Source organism: Astatotilapia calliptera, chromosome 6 (genome assembly GCF_964374335.1).
Source record: "Astatotilapia calliptera chromosome 6, fAstCal68.1, whole genome shotgun sequence".
Taxonomy (NCBI): Eukaryota; Metazoa; Chordata; class Actinopteri; order Cichliformes; family Cichlidae; genus Astatotilapia; species Astatotilapia calliptera.
In genome coordinates this window covers 33,537,784-33,557,175 of record NC_137427.1, presented here as the reverse complement: position 1 = coordinate 33,557,175, position 19,392 = coordinate 33,537,784, and the positions used below count along the sequence as shown (strand labels likewise).

At 40.7% G+C, this 19,392-nt stretch overlaps 1 protein-coding gene and 1 long non-coding RNA gene across 3 annotated transcripts; one reads left to right on the top strand and one right to left on the bottom strand.

The window, feature by feature from the left end:
* Positions 1-808: 808 nt before the first annotated feature.
* tmprss6 (transmembrane serine protease 6) lies at positions 809-19,098 on the bottom strand. 2 transcript variants are annotated; one of them, XM_026171822.2, is made up of 18 exons: positions 18,866-19,097; positions 18,275-18,407; positions 16,157-16,299; positions 15,325-15,392; positions 13,089-13,276; positions 12,942-12,983; positions 11,906-12,110; positions 11,515-11,651; positions 10,928-11,040; positions 10,640-10,749; positions 9,995-10,137; positions 9,780-9,878; positions 6,887-7,000; positions 6,139-6,255; positions 5,765-5,933; positions 4,911-5,188; positions 2,022-2,158; positions 809-1,253 (listed from the first exon to the last, which is right to left on the bottom strand). In XM_026171822.2, the coding sequence occupies exons 1-18, from the start codon at positions 18,953-18,955 to the stop codon at positions 1,089-1,091; spliced, it is 2,451 nt and encodes an 816-aa protein (XP_026027607.2). In that variant the 5' UTR covers positions 18,956-19,097; the 3' UTR covers positions 809-1,088. The 2 variants fall into 2 exon arrangements, with proteins under 2 accessions (XP_026027607.2, XP_080159309.1); XM_080303183.1 differs by lacking the exon at positions 12,942-12,983 and having other exon boundaries at positions 18,866-19,098.
* Positions 5,777-9,246, top strand: LOC145429543 (uncharacterized). The gene is made up of 3 exons (XR_013909787.1): positions 5,777-5,951; positions 8,375-8,463; positions 8,895-9,246. It is a non-coding gene; the product is annotated as an uncharacterized LOC145429543 (long non-coding RNA).
* Positions 19,099-19,392: the final 294 nt, after the last annotated feature.

Here is a 19,392-nt window from a genome sequence, read left to right as displayed (position 1 = left end):
GTAACCCACCTGCTTGTTATTGTAATTGTGTCTCTTAAGATACTTTAGACACTATGAAGTTTAGATCAGGGGTGTCACACATAAGGCGTGGAGGACATCTTTAGAAAATCTGAAAGAAGTCATAGATTTTAACTGTATTGTCACAAGTTTTAATTTTTTTTCCTGACTGTTATGCTCCCAAGGTCACACCAAAGTAATCTATCTACTATAGAAATTTCTGTTTCTTACCAGTGGATCCACAGTAAAAACACTCCTATGTCCTCCCAAAAATAGCAAAAACACTGGACTTCTGTTAATTAACCAAAAAAACTTTCAGTTTTATACTTACAGAGTGGTCTTTGCAATGATCTACCAAAACATTTCTGTAATTTTAAACATTTATCTCTCACAGTTTAAGCTGAAAGAGTTGTGCTGACAGAGTTTTCTGTAGTGTAGAATAATGGCAAACTGTAGGGCACTGAAACCAGCTTAACATCCCTTAATTAGATGATCTTTTCTTTCTTTGGTTTACGTTTTACTATGTTGCAATTAGATATGCAAAGACCATATATGAACAAAAGCCAAAACTTCCAGGTCCAAAAGGTGCAGCCTTAAAACAACATTCTTTCTAATAACCAGCAGGGGGCGCCTTCTCCGCTGCAAAAACAAGTTGGAGTCTGCAGAAGTATAGGAGTCTCAGTCTCCTCCAAAGTACCCAGCTGGAGGCTAAAAGTACTAAAGGTATAAATAGACTCACGCAGCGACTGTGGACTTGTCTTGTTACACATATTTTACATTCATTTTAAATCAGAGATGCAAACACAGAATATGTGAGGCTATATGTGAAGTTTATTATCTTTCAAATGAGGAAGATTCAGCTTGTAAATGATTTTTGCTGGGTACAATTTCAAAGCGTTTTTTTACTATCAGTTATTAGAGGCGTATCGTTTCAGTATTTCATTACTTTTGTTACTTTGGAAAAAAGCCTTTAACATTTCACAGTTGCATTGTTTGGATAAGAACCAGTCTCAGGTCATCTGTGAACACCTTAAGGCATTTTTTCTCTCTCTTCCGGTTTGGTGTTCTGGTGCAAGTATGACATCAGTAACTCAGGAGCTGCTGATGACCTGCTTTATCCAGTTGGTGAGCCTGGTGATGCGAGTGTAGACACCATAGTAGTCTGGACGCCCGCAGCCTCTACCCCAGCTCACCACCCCGGCCAGGAACCAGCGACCTGAAGGCTCCTGACACACCAAGGGACCGCCCGAGTCTCCCTAACAGACAAAGGTAACGTTAACGAGGCACAAATAAGACTGGGTCTTCACAGCACAGAGGCACCATAATAATTGACAGTACTTATAATTACTACAGTGACTCACTATATCATCATCATCAGGGGTTCTTAGATATGTGGCTTTTAAAACTCATTTTATAACATCGATGTGTTTTAAAAAAACTGGGCTAAAAAGAGGAAATAACGTTATAGATTTTTTTAATATTTAAAATTTTAATCGGTTTCTCCTTTTTTGTGGCTTTGAGGACATCTTGACAGAGAGCAGGACTACACGATTCTAAGTGATACATAGAATTTTACTTTCATTGCATCATATCAACTTTAAAACACTGCAGGAACTTATTGAATTTAGATTTTTTTGTAATATTAGTTATATTAAAGAGAGAATCCATACAAAATCAGTTTAATTTAAATCTCTGCTTTGATTTTACCTACAGTTTCTTGGCAGTTCTACACACACTTGTTGCTGTATCTCCACCCAGCAAACCAAAGCCTGGTCTTCTTTTGACTTGTTTTGTTCACTCTTCTTTTTTCAAATGTAGGTAAAGATATTTTAGACGGGAATGGTGAGATTGTGACAAAACAGTAAAAGTGCAGGCTGTAAAGGAAACAATGTGTAGAGCTGAGGGGATGAAGTGCTAAGTGTTGTGTTGGACATTCTGAGTTCCACTTGCTTTTTAATTTTTAGTCATTTGATCCATTTTTGCTGCCAAAGTTCAAAGCACATGCAGCTTGTATTTCTTTGTACCTGACAGGCATCTTTCCTTCCATTGCGGTAACCGGCACAAAGCATTCTGGGAGTAACCAGGTGTCCATAGGAACGGATGCAGGATTCCTCGCTAACCAGGCGCACATCAACTTTCTGAAGCACATTACTGGCTGTGCCTGGGAAAAGTAAGAGGACAGAGTGACAGAGGGCAAAAGAATATCCTGTCAGTCATAATGCTGTTGAGTCTTTGTGCACTGCTTAAGGCCCCAGTAACACCAGCTTAGAGACCCATTAGCAATTGTTTGGAAATGGCCAGCGATGAGGGAAAAACAAGTTTTCCCTGACTGCGAGTGCTTTTGGGAGGTTGTTGCAAAAAGGTATACATTTCTGCACTGACAACCTTCTTTTGATTGTTTTGGTTGTCATCACTCATAGTACGCCTGGAAAATGCTAACTAGCGTTCAGAGTCAAATCTGTGTCTTCTGAAACATGTTGGTTTCAACTGTAAGACACAACGTTTACCGTGAAGCCAAACATTCTCCGTTTTCACTTCCCATCACACTTTTCAACTTTCACTGTTGACTTGTCTGCAGACAAATCAGCATACTTTCATGCAAACTGCAGCAATCTGCTAGCGAGCAAAGCAATCACAGAGAAGATTTTGGTGCAGCACCATTTGCAATAGATATCACCCAACAGCACTAATAACACTCTGCAACCTCCAGCGTCCAATAAACATTCCTAATGTGCCCTTTATGGACTGGTGTGAGGGAACCCATTGTGTGCTTGCCCATAGAAAGCTCATACAGGGGTCCTAAAGGGGCAAAGGTGCTGTGGATCCTGTGTGTGCACAGGTATTTGTCTAACATTCCCCGACACACTGTAGACTGAAGTATCCAGAGAAATTGATCCACCAACCTTCCAGCTGCTATATTACCCATGCTATCTAATGAGGCACAGCCACCCGACTTTGGGCCTACATGGGTATGTCTGCCAGCATATTACTTATATTAATGAAACACTATACAGGGTAATGAAACCACGGAACATGTTTTAGTACACTGCGAGAAATAACAGGAGACTGAGAAGCTGAGAGAAGGTGATTGATGCAGAACCTCAGAAACGCTGTTCCACGCTGCATACAGCTGGTGGCTGTAATGTACCACGGGGCACAGTTAGGCAGCCCTCTGTGATCCCTGCTACTGGTGTGAAATGTGGGGTACATCTGGGCAGACCACACTTAGCATGCTTTGTGTGGGCAGCTGCTGTTCCCCATAGTGTAGAACCCAGATGCACCCATGTTTGCTGGAAAGCCTGGTTGACGTGTCTTCACTTACTAATAATGAACAACAAAGGTCTTCCCTTACGGTAACAAGAAAACACTTTATTCCGATTATGATCATGCAAATGCATTTTAATGTATTCAAATTTACCTTCGATTTTTCTCAAAAGTTGTATTGATTCTTATGAAGCGTTGCATGCCAGTATATGTTCTCCCACACCTTTTCTCTCTCTCAGCCTTCAGTTTATTAAGTTCATCGTGATAGCAGAAACCACTTCCACCCACACCACTCCATCTCCTCCTGCCTTTTTGATTTAAATTAGGTTTTTTTTTGCATGTGTGTTTGCTCAGATATCAAAATAGCACACCCACTTGCCTCCACATCACCGTCTGCACAAAAACTCCCCATATCTCGCACGCACTGACAAAAGGATGTTTTTAAAAACCACACAGTCGTTTGGTTGTGAAAATGATGCATCACACTGAATAATACATAAGTCGGTAATCATTCTGCAACAGGAGTCAAACTTGCTTAAAAGAAAAACTAAAAAGTGAGTGAGTGCTCTTCTTTTAGAGTAAACCTTCCATTTTTAAAGCAGTAAATGTAACATCACTCTAGGACCAGTAGTGTTTATGAAACTGCTCAGTGGGATTTAAGTGTCTTTTAAGGTCTGTTGTTGTGTCTGTCCATAAAGCAGCCTGTAGCTCAATGTGATTTATGATCGTGGAGAATGAAAAATGACTGTTTTGAGAGGCAGGTAGGATAGAGGTCCCCAATCCATTTAAAATGTCAGAAGATGAATTTTAAACCTCCAAGATGTTTGATCATAGAGGAAACCAATTAAACTTTGCTCTAATAAATATGGATGGCCACTTGAGGCTGGCTCTGAAAGCAAGTCAGTTGCCACGGTCTCCTATATCAAACTGCCCAACTTTACAGCAGAAATAAACATGGGAAAAAAACTGGTCTCTGTGGCTAATACTCATTTTTTAAAGGTTTAAAGTTTGGGTTTATTACTGGCACAGCTGCTCTGAACAGCAGATGGCTAGGTCACAGACGGTTAAACCTTCTGTCAGCTCGTTCAAGTTACTGAAATGGACCTGTGTTTTGCAGTTTTATTTCAATATTTTAATGTCATTCCCAGAGAAAAAGTAGTCCAGATGGCACGATACACAAGGACAGGTCTCTAGTCCATCATAACGCCAAAACAGAGACAACCACACACTCTAAAATCTAACCTACAACAAATTCAAAATCACCAGTTAACCTAATACTCATGTTTCTGGACTGTGGGAGGAAACTGGAGTTTCTGAAAGAAGCCCGTGCAGGCAATGAGTGAACATAAAAAGCCCCAGCTCACCAGGGGAGTCTCACCAAGACCTGTCAGAGGTGCTTGCTTATAGAGGTTTGTCTGATTGTTGGGGTTTTTCTATACTATTGTAGAGTCTTTACTTTACAATATAAAGCAAATTGAGGTGATAAAGTGTAGCAGATATGGAGGCATTTTGAGAGGTCAAACCAAAAACTTGGAAATCACTGCCATAGCAGGTTTACTGGTTATTAAAAGATCTGTAATTTGCTATTCCATACTCTAGCTTCTTTGCACATCCTTCAAGCCCTCCCCTTCCCTGCTTTCAAAGCTCACCCCCCTCACGGAGTGCCCCCCAGCCAGTGACCCAGCAGAGCAGGCCTGGCTCCAGCTGGTGCGTTGGTGGGGGCAAGCAGGTGGGTCGAGCATGCCCAGTCAGCAGCGCAGCGGCGGGCCGGTCCAGCTTGAGCAGGGCCAGGTCGTAGTCGTGGGACTCATCGTCATAGTAATGATGAAGATGGATGCGTTGGACCCGCGCCACCTCCTCTGTAGGGCTGCTGCGGTTGATCAGAAGTTTGCCAAGGTAGACTGTCCACACTGAGGGGGAGTAGAGACTGCAGCAGGAACACAAAGAGGTCAAATGTGTTGTAGGGCCAATAAGAAAGCGTTTTTTTCCTGAGCTATTTAAAAAGAAAACACCCACACAGTTAGCAGTATTAACTCATGCCAAGAAATATCTGTTTATACTTTTTCAGCTTTTTTATCTTCCTCATCCACAGACTCTGAAGGCTGCTTAAGCTTTTAATCACCATGCAAGAAAATTAAGCAGAGAAAAATAGGTAATGCTCTAGAGGATGCTGCAGCTATAGTTTTGGGGATGGTCCAGATTGTGGGGTTGAAAAACACAAGTGTATACAAATCCATAAATACTCTGCCTCTGACTCAGACAGGCTGTGACAGTTAAACCCCGGTCAGCAAAGATGCAACCGAAGGACAGAAGGAGGAAGCTGCAGCAGAAATAAACTTGATTTATAAAACCACGACTAAAATGCTCCATCAAAGTCACGGCAGAGGATGATAATATTTTAATCTTTACACAACAGAGAGTCTTTGGTTGTCTTCTTATTAACATCACTTTCTAACATTTAAGTCATCACACCACTTCCTTCCTTTTTGTTTCCTGCCCTTACCGGTCGTCATAGAAACAGTGGGCAGCCGACACCACCCACTGACTGGCGATTAAAGTGCCACCACAGATGTGGTTACCCCGCACCTGCAGGCTGGCCTGCCATGGCCACTCCCCCTCTGAGGCGTCCGTTCCCCCAACGATGCGGCTGGAGAACTGCCTCAGGCCGCACTCTGGATACACACACGCAGGTATGTTTAAACACACTGATGTGCGCAGTGTGAGCTAATACTTTTCAAATAAAATGCTCGCGAGTTATTGAAACAAATTCTCTGACATAGAAGCACACAGAAGTCTCGAAATTTTAATGTGATACAATTAAAATAATGAGAATAAAGTTAGAATGTTAGAAGGTGTTAGGTGATCGAGTCTTCTTACCACAATGTTTCTCATCGGAGGCGTCAGGGCAGTCAGTGACAAAGTCACACTCAGGATTTGGTTTCTTCAGACACGTTCCGTCAGCACACACATAGGTCATATCTGTACACTGCACGCCTGGGCATGGACACAAGTATAAATTTATATTTAATGCAATTAAACAATAAAGTTTACATCATGGCCTGTGTCTGCTTCCCTCATCAGTTCAGCTTGAAGCTAAAAGGAACCAATATGCACTGTTACTGTTGAGATGTTCAGGATAAAGTCATGTGGGTCTTCCAAAAGGATGCAGGACAAGATAAAAACAGGCCACTACCTCACTGAAAACAGATATTCCTGATATGTTTTTGGCTGTCCCTGTGGCAGCAGACAGGCAGGGTTTGATTCTGCCGTGGGCGCTTTGCTGCATGCAACCCACACCTTCCTATCCCTCACCTTCATGCATCTTTCTAACTGTCACCTTCTAATTAAAAAGTCAGACACCTCAGACTGAATTGAACGACTGAATGAATCAATGATATAAAATGACGTCTGGGTGGTTACATCTTAAAGCACACTTTTTATAAGCTAAGCATTTTAAAAGGTGAATGGAGGCTTTGGTTATACAGCACACAGGAAATGTAGTGTTAGAGGCATCTGACTACATATATTCCAAAAAGGGGGATCGTAGTGATTTTTCCAACTACCTTTTGCCGACGGCTGTGGAAGTATTTTATGTGTGAAAAGAAGGACACTTGCAGCCTGTTACCTTCAGTGCAGTTCATCTCATCGGTAGCTTCAGGGCAGTCCGGGTGTTGGTCACACACTTTGTAGTAGTCCACACACTGACTGTCCTCTGGACATTTGTATTGTGCCACACATACTGAGAGACACACATGTAAACACTACATTCAGAACCGTTCACTGACAAAATATTGTAGAAAAACTCAGCCGTGTAACATGAGTTAGCCCACGGTGCTTCTTATTTACAGATTAAATGTATTTTGAGTGTGTCGCAGTACATAATTAATAGCTTGATTTAATGTATGCTGGATTATGTTTATTAGGAGAAAAGCAAAAGAGGAGTTTTATTAGAGAGTACATTTGAAAAAGTTATTAAATAAAGTGCTTTTGATGCTTTTGTATAACAGAAATATACAGTAAATATGTCTGAATTTGTGGCTAGCATATTTTACTTTCTGTAAATTAGTATAGTATTAGCATTAGTCTTTGCCATGAAGAAGTATTTGTCGCTTCCATATTTTTGGTATTATGTTTTTGCATGTTTGTCATAGTTAAATGTTCGATAACCTGAGTAAAATGCAGTTTTTAAATGATGATGATTTTATTTATTAATGGAAAACAGCCATCCAAACCTACCTGACCCTATGTGAAAAAGGGTTGGTGTTCCGATAAACCAAGCGGTCGTTCAGCCTGAGTGGTTCAGTGGTTCACCTTCAGGATCTTCGTGCAGAATCTGTGGTTCCTTCAGTTACAGCAAGTCATCGAGCAAAGCAGCCCAGACCATCACTCTACCACCAACCGCCATGTTTGACTGTTAGTATGATGATGTTTTCATGAAATGCAGTGCTAGTTTTACACCAGATGTAAACCTTGGCAAATGTCAGACGAGTCTTTGTGTTCTTTTTTTCTCCTTGATCTCTCCCATGGAGGCCATTTTTGCCCAGTTTCTTTCTCATTGTTGTTGAACTCTGACCTTAACTAAGGCAAATGAGTCCTGCAGTTCTTTAGATGTTGTTCTAGGTTCTCTTGTGGCCTCCTGGATGAGTCTTCAATGCACTTTTGGAGTAAATTTGGTAGGCCAGCCACTCCTCGAAAGGTTCACTGTTCCAAGGTTTCTCCTTTTGTGGATATGACTCTCACTGTAGTTTACTGTGAGTCCCAAAGCCTTAGAAATGGCGTTCTAACCCTTTCCAGACAGATAGATGTCACTGACTTTTTATCTCACCTTTTTTAGATGTCTTACTTCATCACACAGGGCCAGGAAGGTTTAGATAGCTTTTTCCCTTATCCCTGGTTATCTTTGTCTAATATTAAAATTCTCTTGATGATGTCTGCAGAACGTCAAGTCGTGGTTGGCGCTAAACTTTCTTTGTTTTAACGATTCTAAAACTGAAGTAATGGTGTTTAGACCTGCTTCCACTGCTGTTCCGTGTGTTGATCTGCAATCCCTGAAATCATTCTGTAAACCATCCATCCATCCATCCATCCATTCGCTTCTGCTTATCCTTTTCAGGGTCGCGGGGGGCGCTGGAGCCTATCCCAGCTGTCATAGGGCGAAAGGCGGGGTACACCCTGGACAGGTTGCCAGTCTGTCGCAGGCAGGTAAACCAGAGTTTGTTAATCTGGGTTTTAAAATGGATCCTGAGCTTAAGCTTGAAAGCCAGATCGGGTTGGTTGTAAGGTCTAGTTTCTTTCATCTGAGGCAACTGGCCAAAATTAAGCACTTTCTTACGAGACAGCAATTTGAAACAGTAATCCACGCTTTTGTAACCGTTCGGCTGGATTACTGTAATTCTCTTTATTTTGGGGTGAGTCGATCTTCTGTTTTTCGACTGCAGCTAGTCCAGAATACTGCTGCACGGCTTTAAACTGGCACTCGTAGATACGAGCATATCACCCCAGTTTCATTGGCTGCCCGTGCATTTTAGGATCCATTTTAAGCTGCTTTTATTTGTTTTTAAATGTTGGTCCAATGCTGCCCCTGTGTACCTCTCTGAGCTTCTTCATCCATACATACCTTCCCGGTCCCTCAGGTCGGCAGACCAGCTCCTCCTGAGTGTGCCCAGGACTAATCGTAAGCTCAGAGGGGATCGGGCGTTTGCTGTGGCAGCACCAAAATTGTGGAATGAGTTGCCTTTACATGTTAGACAGGCACCTTCCTTATCTGTTTTTAAATCACGTCTTAAAACATTTTATTTTCCTTGGCTTTTAGCACAGCAGGACTTGTTGATGTCTCTTAATATATTTTCTTATTAATTATATTATTTTTAATTTTAAGATATTTTATATGTAATTTAAACTGTTTCCTCTCTGTTTTATATTTGTAGCACTTTGGTCAACATTGTTGGATGTAAAGTGCGTTATAAATAAAGATGCTATGCTAAAGATGCTATCTGAAATATTTAGGTCTTAAAAAATGTGCAAAAACAAAAAAATCAGGACGGGGATGAACATTTTTTCACAGCACTGAATCAATAGTGAACACTTGACCTTAGTCAAACCACTGAGAGCATTGTAGCTTGACAGGCTGCCAACACTCACAGGTTTTAAAATTAGAGATTCTTTCTGCCTTCCAAGTGCTTTCATGGGGTTTTTAAAGAGTAGGCCCATCAGATCAGATCAACATCACCCCTGGATTTAAAGCCAGGCAGCTTTCATTAGCAGCACTCTGATAAGCCTCACATATCTGATGTTTTTCTGGAACAGTTCTACTCTCATCCATGTCATATAAATCTGGCAGTTTTGGCTCTCCAGTGTCACAAGTGGCCTCACCAAGAGGGTGGTGGCTGATAGACAATAAATTCAACATTATTTTACTTAGAATGGGCACATTTATGTGTCACATTCAGTATTTGAGCACTTACTCTACCCTCTCAATGTGAAGGGAGAGTTATTTATGTTTGGAGTTCTGTATATACCACAGTTTCTCTCATCGAGGCCATTGGGACAGTCCTTGATTCCATCACAGATGGGCACGCAGAGACCATTCACAGTGCACAGGAACTGTCCTGGGCAAGCTATAAAACACAAATACACACAGAGCTCGAAATTATGCTGAGAAAAGGTCACAAAATGACATCCCAATATTTTCATCAACATTTCATGGCTGTCAGTTCCAGCATCCACAACTCACGATCTGACAGGTTGAAGACGCTGTATTGCAGCTGAAGGCCCGGCCCTGTGAGTGACACCTCAGATGTCATGAAGATAGTGGCTGTCGTAGAGAGCAGGAAGAGACGTTCGCTGTAGGGCTGCAGAGCCCTGGTGCCGCACAGCCTGAGAAAGGAGAGGGAGGGTGAAAGTGAAGGGACGTGTCCCTGAAGGCATCACCTCTCCACTTGTACAAGAAACTATTGATCGGTTTCTTCCTGATTAAATAAAGAAAGTAAGGGATTTGTGAGTTTATTGCCTATACTGGAATTAAAATGCTCTCGAACATAAGGGGATTTGGTTGGCTTGTGTGGTACAACACTGCCCCCTGTTGTTCAGTAGGGAACAAAATCCTCTCAGGGTCTAAATACTTTTTACTGAGGCTAAGAAGAAGCAGAACTCAGCACCTGTGCATTACACAGAAAGACAAAATCCTTTACACATGACTATTTGCTAAAAAGGGAACTATTTGAAAGCACGACCCGCTATATCAGTTATGATGAAGATTTGTGTTGTGTTGGGCTATCTCAAATGTTCTTTTTGTGTGTGTAAACATGTCTAATAAGTTCCAGAATAGGCACTAACGTTGCTTTACTGGGCTGAAAAAGGTCTTTGTGGCACAGCTTACCTGCGATTCTGGATGACCCACTGTCCCTGGGTACAGGCCTGGTTGTAGCTGGCTCTGCTTAGCTCATAGCCCTCAAATGTCAAACACAAGCCCATCCCTGCACTGGGCATCTGAAATCACACACAGGACAGTAAATGTATCAATCAAGTCATTTACTTGACAGGTTCTTTATTATAATACGAGTTACCTTTAGTGATTCAAAGTTTGACGTGGATCATTTGATGATAAATAAAATAATCAATCAATGTGTGGATCAATAAAAGATGCACGGCTGAAGGAGAGGCTTACAGTAAAGTTCCAGGTACAGTTGGTGTCAGGAGGGTAGTAGCTGGGAAAGAAGGGTGTCTTTAGTGTCCCTTGGACCCCTGATACTGCCTCCAACTGTATAGTGGAATTACAGTCTAAGAATGATGAAGACACAAAGCAAGAAAGATTGTTCAGTCCACAATATAATCATTTAATGTGAATATATACAGAAAAGAAGAGGGGGACTCATGAATATAGCAGGATCCACACAAGATTGATTTCTACCATGTCTTTCAGAACACAACTTGATTGATTCTTGGTTTTGTGAGACCAAGATAGATTGCCATAAAAATACATGAGGATATTGATATCTGCTGCCCAGAGACTAAATCCCACTCACTCTGGTCATTCCTGTAGCTCTTGCACAACTAACCGGTCAATAATTTCATTTACAGTGTGATATATCTAAATATCTACTGGACAGAATACCAAAACGTTTTCCAGATGATGTAACTTTTTGATGTGCCACCAAAGGTTGACATTGCATGTTAGGATGCTGACTTTTAGTCAAATTATTGTATGATACATTTTTTACCAGAGAGAAGTGCAAAACATTCAGGTAGGCTTACCCTGGTGTTCCCAAGCCTGCACAGACAAAGAAAAGGATTCCTTGTAATTGTATAGACCCTGTTTCCAAACCACTGTCATCCACTCTCCTGATGACAGGACACGGACCACGCGCTCATGTCTGCTGCAGCCATACACACTGGTAGGAAGGAAGGAAAGTTGCACAGAGCCCATAAATGATAGTGATAATAACGTGTTAGTATGAGTTTCTATTTTGGACATCTATAACAGGAACTATAGAGGCCTAGATATGTGTAGATCATCCTATTTTAAAGGTCAGGCCAAATATTGATTTCATTTTTGTGGTTTTTAAATATTCCTGTCACTTTACATTAATGCCTCACAGTGCTGTGTATCAGTCTAAATATACTTATATTGTTAGGAGAGACTCACGATGTGATGAGATGATTATCAGCAGGGGTGAGCGAGTTGTACACCAGCAGTCTGTCACTGCACTCTGGAAGCAGCCACTCCATATGGAGCTCAAGCTGGGAGCTTGGGGTGGTCTGGAGGTGCCACAGACAGGAGGAACGCTGCGTGTTAGGGCCAAGGAGCAGAATGGGGCTGCTGGACACCACCTTCTGATAGCGGTAGCAGTCTTGGGGCAAAAAAGGCAAGAATTAAAGTCAGAACTGAGTTTGTACTTTTGTGCACAGATGATGGGATTTGTAAATGTTAAACTTCAATGGCTTTTGCTTCTATGGTTTAACTTAAGCTGATAGGGATTGATGACATTACACTAAATATAAAGTTTTACTTTGACTTTAGATATGGAGCTATTACGTTAAAAGGAATTGTCTAAAAAGAAACAATTAAAAGATCAGACTAAACTAGAACAATGTGCCATGTAAAAGTATAACACAAGAGAAAATCAGTTTATAGAGTTTTTGGCGTCTGTGCTAATAAAGCTGTAGGTCAAATATGTTGTTAGCAAATTTAAATAATTCAGTTGTTAGTTAGTATCCAAGTTCCATTGTTTTTATCGTGTTATTATTATGCCCCTTTCAAAACATTTTAAAGTCATTTCAAAACTAAACATATAAACTACCTGTACTATGATGTAGTTAAACTCTAACCATGACCAATGAGTGCCCATCTAAGCAAGTCAAAAAATGGGTATTAAATGTTGCCAATTAAATAATGATGCGACCTAATAGAGGTGGAGTTCAAATGTCAAAATAAGGCTTTAAAATTTTTGCCTTTCACCCCAAAATCACATTTGTTCAGTGAATTATGTATACAGTATAATAAATTAAATTATACTGAGAAGCATGCTCAACATAAAATCCTGTTTACCTTTGTTCCCATGAGTTACTTTATTTCTTGTCTAATGTACAGTGGACTGTGCTACTTGTAATTAAAGTTCCGGTACATGAATTAATTAATACAAAACAAAAAATTATAAACAAACTGAAATAAAATCTGATACCAAATGAGGCTTTCAAAAGTTTTACAACTTTGGGGTCAGTTTCTGTAGGGAGCAGAACAAAAAGAAACAGAAATTAAATTAAATGTACATTAAATTTAGATTTAAATCTTCCTTTAACTGTTTTTCTGCCCATGTTCTTCCTCTCACCACTGACAGATAGTGTAGGGAGATGGAAAAGGTATCCATCAAAGCTGGCTGTCTCTTCCACCTTTGACCTGCTGTACCCCTTCAGCCCCTCCACCAGGCTCCTTCTGACCTTCTCCAGCGTGACTCCCTCAGCATGGCTGCTGGGTATATTCAGCAGTATCCAGAAGTGAGCCACAACACTTCCTTCCCTGCAGAGACAAAAAGACAACCAAGACTCGATGAAAGACCAGTCAAAAGTTTGGACACACCTTCTCATTTCATGGTTTTTCTTTATTTTCATGTCTATTCACATTGTACATTCTCACTGAAAGCATCAAAATTATGAATGAGCATATGAAATTATGTAGGAAACAAAAACGTGTGAAATAACTCAAACCGCTTTTTATATTTTAGATTGCTTTGTACACTCTTGGCATTCTCTCGATGAACTTCATGAGGTCGTCACCTGAAATAGTTTTCCAATAGTCTTATACAGTCTTATCCCCACACCATTGCGTTTGGGTTTAGTTTATGTGACTGAGGAGAACAGGCCATCTGGTGCAGCACTTCATCACTCTGCTTCTTGGTCAAATAGCCCTTACACAGCCTGGAGGTGTGTTTGGGGTCACTGTCCTGTTGAAAACGAAATTATGGTCAAAATAAAGGTAAACTGGATGGGATGTAATGTCGCTGCAGGCTGCTGTGGTCGCCATGCTGGCTCAGTGTGCCTTCAATTTTGAATAAATCCCCAACAGTGTCAGACGAAGAAGGCAAGAAATTCCACAATTGAACACTGACAAGGCACACCTGTGACATGAAAATGATTGCAGGTGACTACATCATGAAGTGCATTGAGAGAGAGCCAAGGGTTTGCAGCGCTATCAACAAAGCAAAGAGTAGCTACTTTCAGGAATCTAAAATATAAAACCTATTTAGATATATTTACCAACTTTTTTTCTACATGATTCCATATATCTTGCTTCATATATGATGTCTTCAGAATGTATCTACAAAGGTAGAAAGTAGTAAAAATAAAGAAAAACCATTAAATGAGAAGGTGTGTCCAAACTTTTGACTTCTAGTGTTTTACTGTCTTTACTGATTCAAAGTATTTGGTGCCTATGGCTTCATGTTGTCATAAGTATGCTTGTTTTTGCAGGTATTTGGTGAAATACCAAAAAGGACAGTTTCTTAAATAGTCACAGTGTTTCACTTGTTTGGGCCCAAAAGCAACTTCCCAGCTAAAATCCGCAAATTTACAGTATAAATAAAAAGAAAAAAGAAATGAAAAATAAAACAGCAACATCTGAACAAGGTGAATTTTGAACTCTACAATCAGTCTATAGTCTGTGGTTTATCATTTTAAGGTTGCCATGTCGAGCTTTTTGTATACAGTCTATAGAAACACGCATGACCTGCAATACAGTTGGTACTTTTACCTCATGATCTTGGGTTGATTATAATCGATCGTGGCTCAAGAGTTGGGAGTTCTTTGTAACCGGAAGGTTGCCGGTTCGAGCCCCGGCTCGGACAGTCTCGGTCGTTGTGTCCTTGGGCAAGACACTTCACTTACCGCCTACTGGTGTTGGCCAGAAGGGCCGATGGCGCGATATGGCAGCCTTGCTTCTGTCAGTCTGCCCCAGGGGAGCTGTGGCTACAACTGTAGCTTGCCTCCACCAGTGTGTGAATGGGTGGATGACTGGGTGTGTAAAGCGCTTTGGGGTCCCTAGGACTAGTAAAAGCGCTATACAAATACAGACCATTTACCATAATATACCTAAAACTGTTGGTAAGATAAAGTTGATCATCTTCAGTTTTTGTCAGTTCAGAAAGCGGTAGATTCTGAACTTGTTGAAACACATCAGTATTGTAGCAGTTAGCATAAAACACTAACCACTATAAAGAAACAACTGGTGGCTGCTCCCTTATTGAAAACAGAGTAAAAGCTTACCGTATGTTAAAGCCACAAAGATATTTTTCAGAGGTTAGTTTTAAGAAAAAATGTGCAGAACAGTGTAGATTTTAAATTTTACTCAAAGCTTATCAGTAGAAAATATCCTCCTGTTGACAAAAACTTGAACTGAACTTGGAGTCATGATGGCACAATATTCACTACTTATCAACCTAGTTCAAGGCTCAATTTGTATTTTAGAATCACAGCTGGCACTTAGTCTACCACTAAACTACAGTACTGCCCCATTCCTGTTGTTATGACTCTGACTTATGACTATGTGAAGAAAAAATGTAATGTACATACCCAAAGGCAAACACAGTGGTGCAGTTGAAGTATCGAGAAAGAATCGAACCTTTCATAATATTCTCTACCTGAAAGAAAGCAAAACACTATCAGCTGTTCACATGAAATCATTCAGGTGCAGGATGGTAGTGTTCCTGTCAGTACACATGCACTATATGTACTTTATACTGCCAAACATAGCCTCCTGAATGCTAATTTAATGTATTATTTTTGCTGTGCTATGTGGTTCTTTATAGCGTAGTCAATCTGACTACAGTCTGCTCTTCTTTTGATTTGATGTACCTGTATTAGTCCCACAAGGGGAAATTTCATAAGGCTGCCGACCTATTGCACGTAATGCCGGCGCCATCTTACCCTCCGACCATACATACATGACACAAAACATCACATGGGGAAGACAGGTCAGAGAGGTATAACAATGGAAAATGCACCACATGAGGAAAGATAAGGAGAAAAAAAATAACTCCCCTCAGACTGAGCTCCAACAGGGAGATCAGTTTGAGAACAGAAAAAAAACACCTTTGCACATAAGAGCACATGAAAAAAAACAAAACTTCTGGACTTCTGTTCTGGTCTATGACTTACTAGTGTAATGTACGTTAATGATAACAACTGTTTGTGGTAATATCTCAGAATTATTATAATCTACAGCACCTAAACAAACTTGCTAAGCATTATTTGTTTCAGCCCCCTTTTTTGTTATTGTTTACTTGTTAAGATTACATTGTGAAAATTAGTGGAAAAACAGAAAGCCTTTGAAACTGACAGGATCACCTAAGTGACCTAAATTTTTAGGACATCTGCATCAGAGGAATTCGTGGTCCCTGCTCACCATACTCTCGACGCCCTTGGCTTCCTTCTTGAAAACAGGACTGTTGTGAGAGGACAGATCAGTAGAGAAGTTCCTGTTGAGGATGGATAAGTAGGCAGTGTACTGCTGCTGGACACGAGCCTCTAACACCCAAACCTTGTATTCTGTTACAGAAATGTGGACCAACACAGAAATTAAAGACATCAAAGAGTAACTGTGATGCTACATAATAATAGTATCATAACAGTGATCCAATGTTCTTCATCTGTCGTATGATAATGATCCATGGGACAGCCCATCTGTGCTAAGAATAGGCATGTGTTGGATTGTAGTGTTATTTTATGCCATGTTATACCCCGAATTAAAGATTGTGAATTATTATGTAGATTAGTTTGCATTATTCTCCTGAATTAGAAGAAGCTGATAACTATTGCATTAGTTAAACTGATTTGCATGACATTAAACTGCTGACTTGTTGTGAATGAATGACATTGTTTTATGATGCATTATACTGCTGAGTTATAAGAAATACTTCTCACAGAGAGTTATTGTCTTATTTGTCTGATTAGAAGAGAACAGAATATGCTGGAGTTTTCTGCCCCATCGCAGCAGGAGCAGATAAGCAGGGAGCCAAGGTCGTAGCTTAGGCGCTGTGTGAGAGAAAGCATGTAAATGTGTAGGCTTTTTATGATAAGGTGGAGGCACCAGGGGCTATAAAAGTTTGAGCAATGCTCCACCATTTTGAGATTTTGAGGCTGTCTGCATCAGTGTCCATCTCCCACGCGTGTGTTCATTAAAATCATCGTTTGACTCAACCCGACCGGACCAGTGTTGTTATTGTGGTTTTTTCTCTTGTTTCCATCCCCAATTTTGAACTCGTAACACATGAAAGGCAAGAAAAAAGGAAACTGGAAAATATTTGCTCACTCTGTTTCAGTATACGTGTGCGGTACCATTATAAATATAGCATCTCAGACTGACTCTGATTTGCTTTCCCTAGCTGTCTGTGAGTTTCTGCTTCTTTACCACATCCTTGTCAACCTAATTCAAGCCTTACATTTACATTTTAGAATCACAGCTGGTACCTGCTTGACCACTAAACTACAACACAGAGGACAATATCAACTCTTATTATTTTACACACTAACTCTAAGTTCCATCCATCCATTCATTCGCTTCTGCTTATCCTTTTCAGGGTCACGGGGCTATCATATCCCAGCTCTCATTGGGCGAGAGGTGGGGTACACCCTGGACAGGTCCCCCTTTGTTGCAGGGCTAACACACAGAGACAGACAGCCATCCGCACCCACATTCACACCTATGGGCAATTTAGATCAGTCTATTAACCCAGAGGGAACCCACACAAACATGGGGAGAACATGCAAACTCAACACAGGCCTGATGGTGGAATTGAACTCAGGACCTTCTTGCTGTGTGGCAACCGTGCTAAGCACTGTGCCGCCTAACTCTAAGTTAGTTTGTAAAATTTCATGACTAGATGTCACTGAATTACAGCTTGTGGTCAACTGAATTCTGTTTCCCTACTCCTCCCGATAAAAATGCATGACCCTGGCTTCTGTAGTCATTGTAGGACCAACATGTTTTAGTCAGCCGAGGGAGAACTAAAATATTACATTTAGATAGTACTCCATAACGGCTGCATTGTCAATAGCGTACGTCAGTAAAATATTATTTGGTATTTAATGTTCGGCAATTGGAAGAGTTGGCCTTGGTTCAGGATGTGAATCCTGTTGGCGTGTTGCAAATTTGATCTGGCTGCAAAGCATTTAAATGTTTCTCCAGTTCCATCATATCCTGAAGTGCAAATCCTTTGCCAAAACAGCAATTCTACAGGGATCCAAACGTATGGTGTTCTGGTTTGGGTCTTTAAATTATATCCCGATAAGCAGTACAATTACGGAGCCAGCTTCTCATGCACATGATGACTACTATCCTCAAATAATCCTCATGACTTGACAATTATTTGAAACTGAGCATGTTGCAAAAGATCATAGGTAAACATGCAAACCACATTTTGTAGATGCTGTATACATGTGGCCACTCACACAGCATTGTCATTGTCAGGAGCACAACTTGAGATTAAAATATTAACAAAATGAGAGACAATGTTTTGCTCACCCAGGAAATACCAAGCCAAAATTGCTGCTGCAACTATAATGATGACAATGAGGATGATGAGGAAGGCAAGGACACACTTGCAGGACCGAGACTTCCTAGTGGGCGGAGCCACAGCTTGTGTAGCAGCTCCCACCTGAAAACAAAAGCTTAACATGATCTACAAAAAATCTGACAGAGACAGACCCAACGCTGTGTCATCCTTTGTTTTAGAGAAAAATGAAAATGTAGTGAATCATTTAGTTAACATCTAACCTGGTTTTTGAGTAAGTTATGTTTGGGAAGTAGGTATCGATTTGTTTAAAATGTTATTATATTTATTTATTGTATTTATTAGATATCTGCAAATCCCAATCAAACACAACTGATTGTTACAAAGCATACTGACACAGTTTATGGAAACATGTATGTAGAAGTGCCTGAACCTGCATCAGTCATGGCATTAAAAGCACAGAAGGAGCCTCCATTTTGAAAGGTCTTGTGCATTCTCTAAAACATGCATTTACTCTAAAAAATGTTAGATATGCAAAAATCCCTACAAAGGACATAGATCAGAGTGCATTGCTGCAGTTTTAATGTTTCAGTATTACTGACCCCATTGCTTAGAGAAGCATGTGTGATCCCCTGGTCACAGGATACGGACTTCTTTGACCCGTGGCCAAGTGCCATTGCATCACACCACATTTCTTAGTCCTTGAGAAATCATCTTGACATCCATGAGGGGTCGCTGAGTTCTGAATTTCCAACCAAAAGTCTTTTACCAGCCATCTTTGGTAATCACAAAGCTGCACATGTTGCTCTGACAGACAAAGAGCAGTCCAATTTCTGTTTGTAAGTCCAAAGGTAAAAAAAAAGACAGTCAATATTTCCCAAACCTCATTTGGCTTAAGCATGTCACTCAGAGTTAGCTGACTTACCTCTATGCATCAGCAAAGCAAGAACTGATGGTTCGATATAACTGGGAGGAGTAAAAGTGAGTCAGGTACACAACCTGATATCACAAATCATAACCAAGCAACAGCAGTGCACCCAGGCAACTGCCTGCACAGGTAGGACTGCAGGGAATAATAAGTTATTTACAGTCTCTATTCTCCAGAGTTAGTTTTCCCTGCAAACAAGAG

What these genes read in the sequence shown, in the direction of transcription:
- tmprss6 (XM_026171822.2), bottom strand. Translation starts at nt 18,955, where the DNA reads ATGTGGTGTGATGCAATGGCACTTGGCCACGGGTCAAAGAAGTCCGTA. An exon ending in CCCTACACTATCTGTCAGTG is followed by an intron (nt 12,984 to 13,088) that starts GTGAGAGGAAGA and finishes TGCTCCCTACAG; the next exon opens with AAACTGACCCCAAAGTTGTA. An exon ending in GAAGGAAAGATGCCTGTCAG is followed by an intron (nt 1,254 to 2,021) that starts GTACAAAGAAAT and finishes TTTGTCTGTTAG; the next exon opens with GGAGACTCGGGCGGTCCCTT.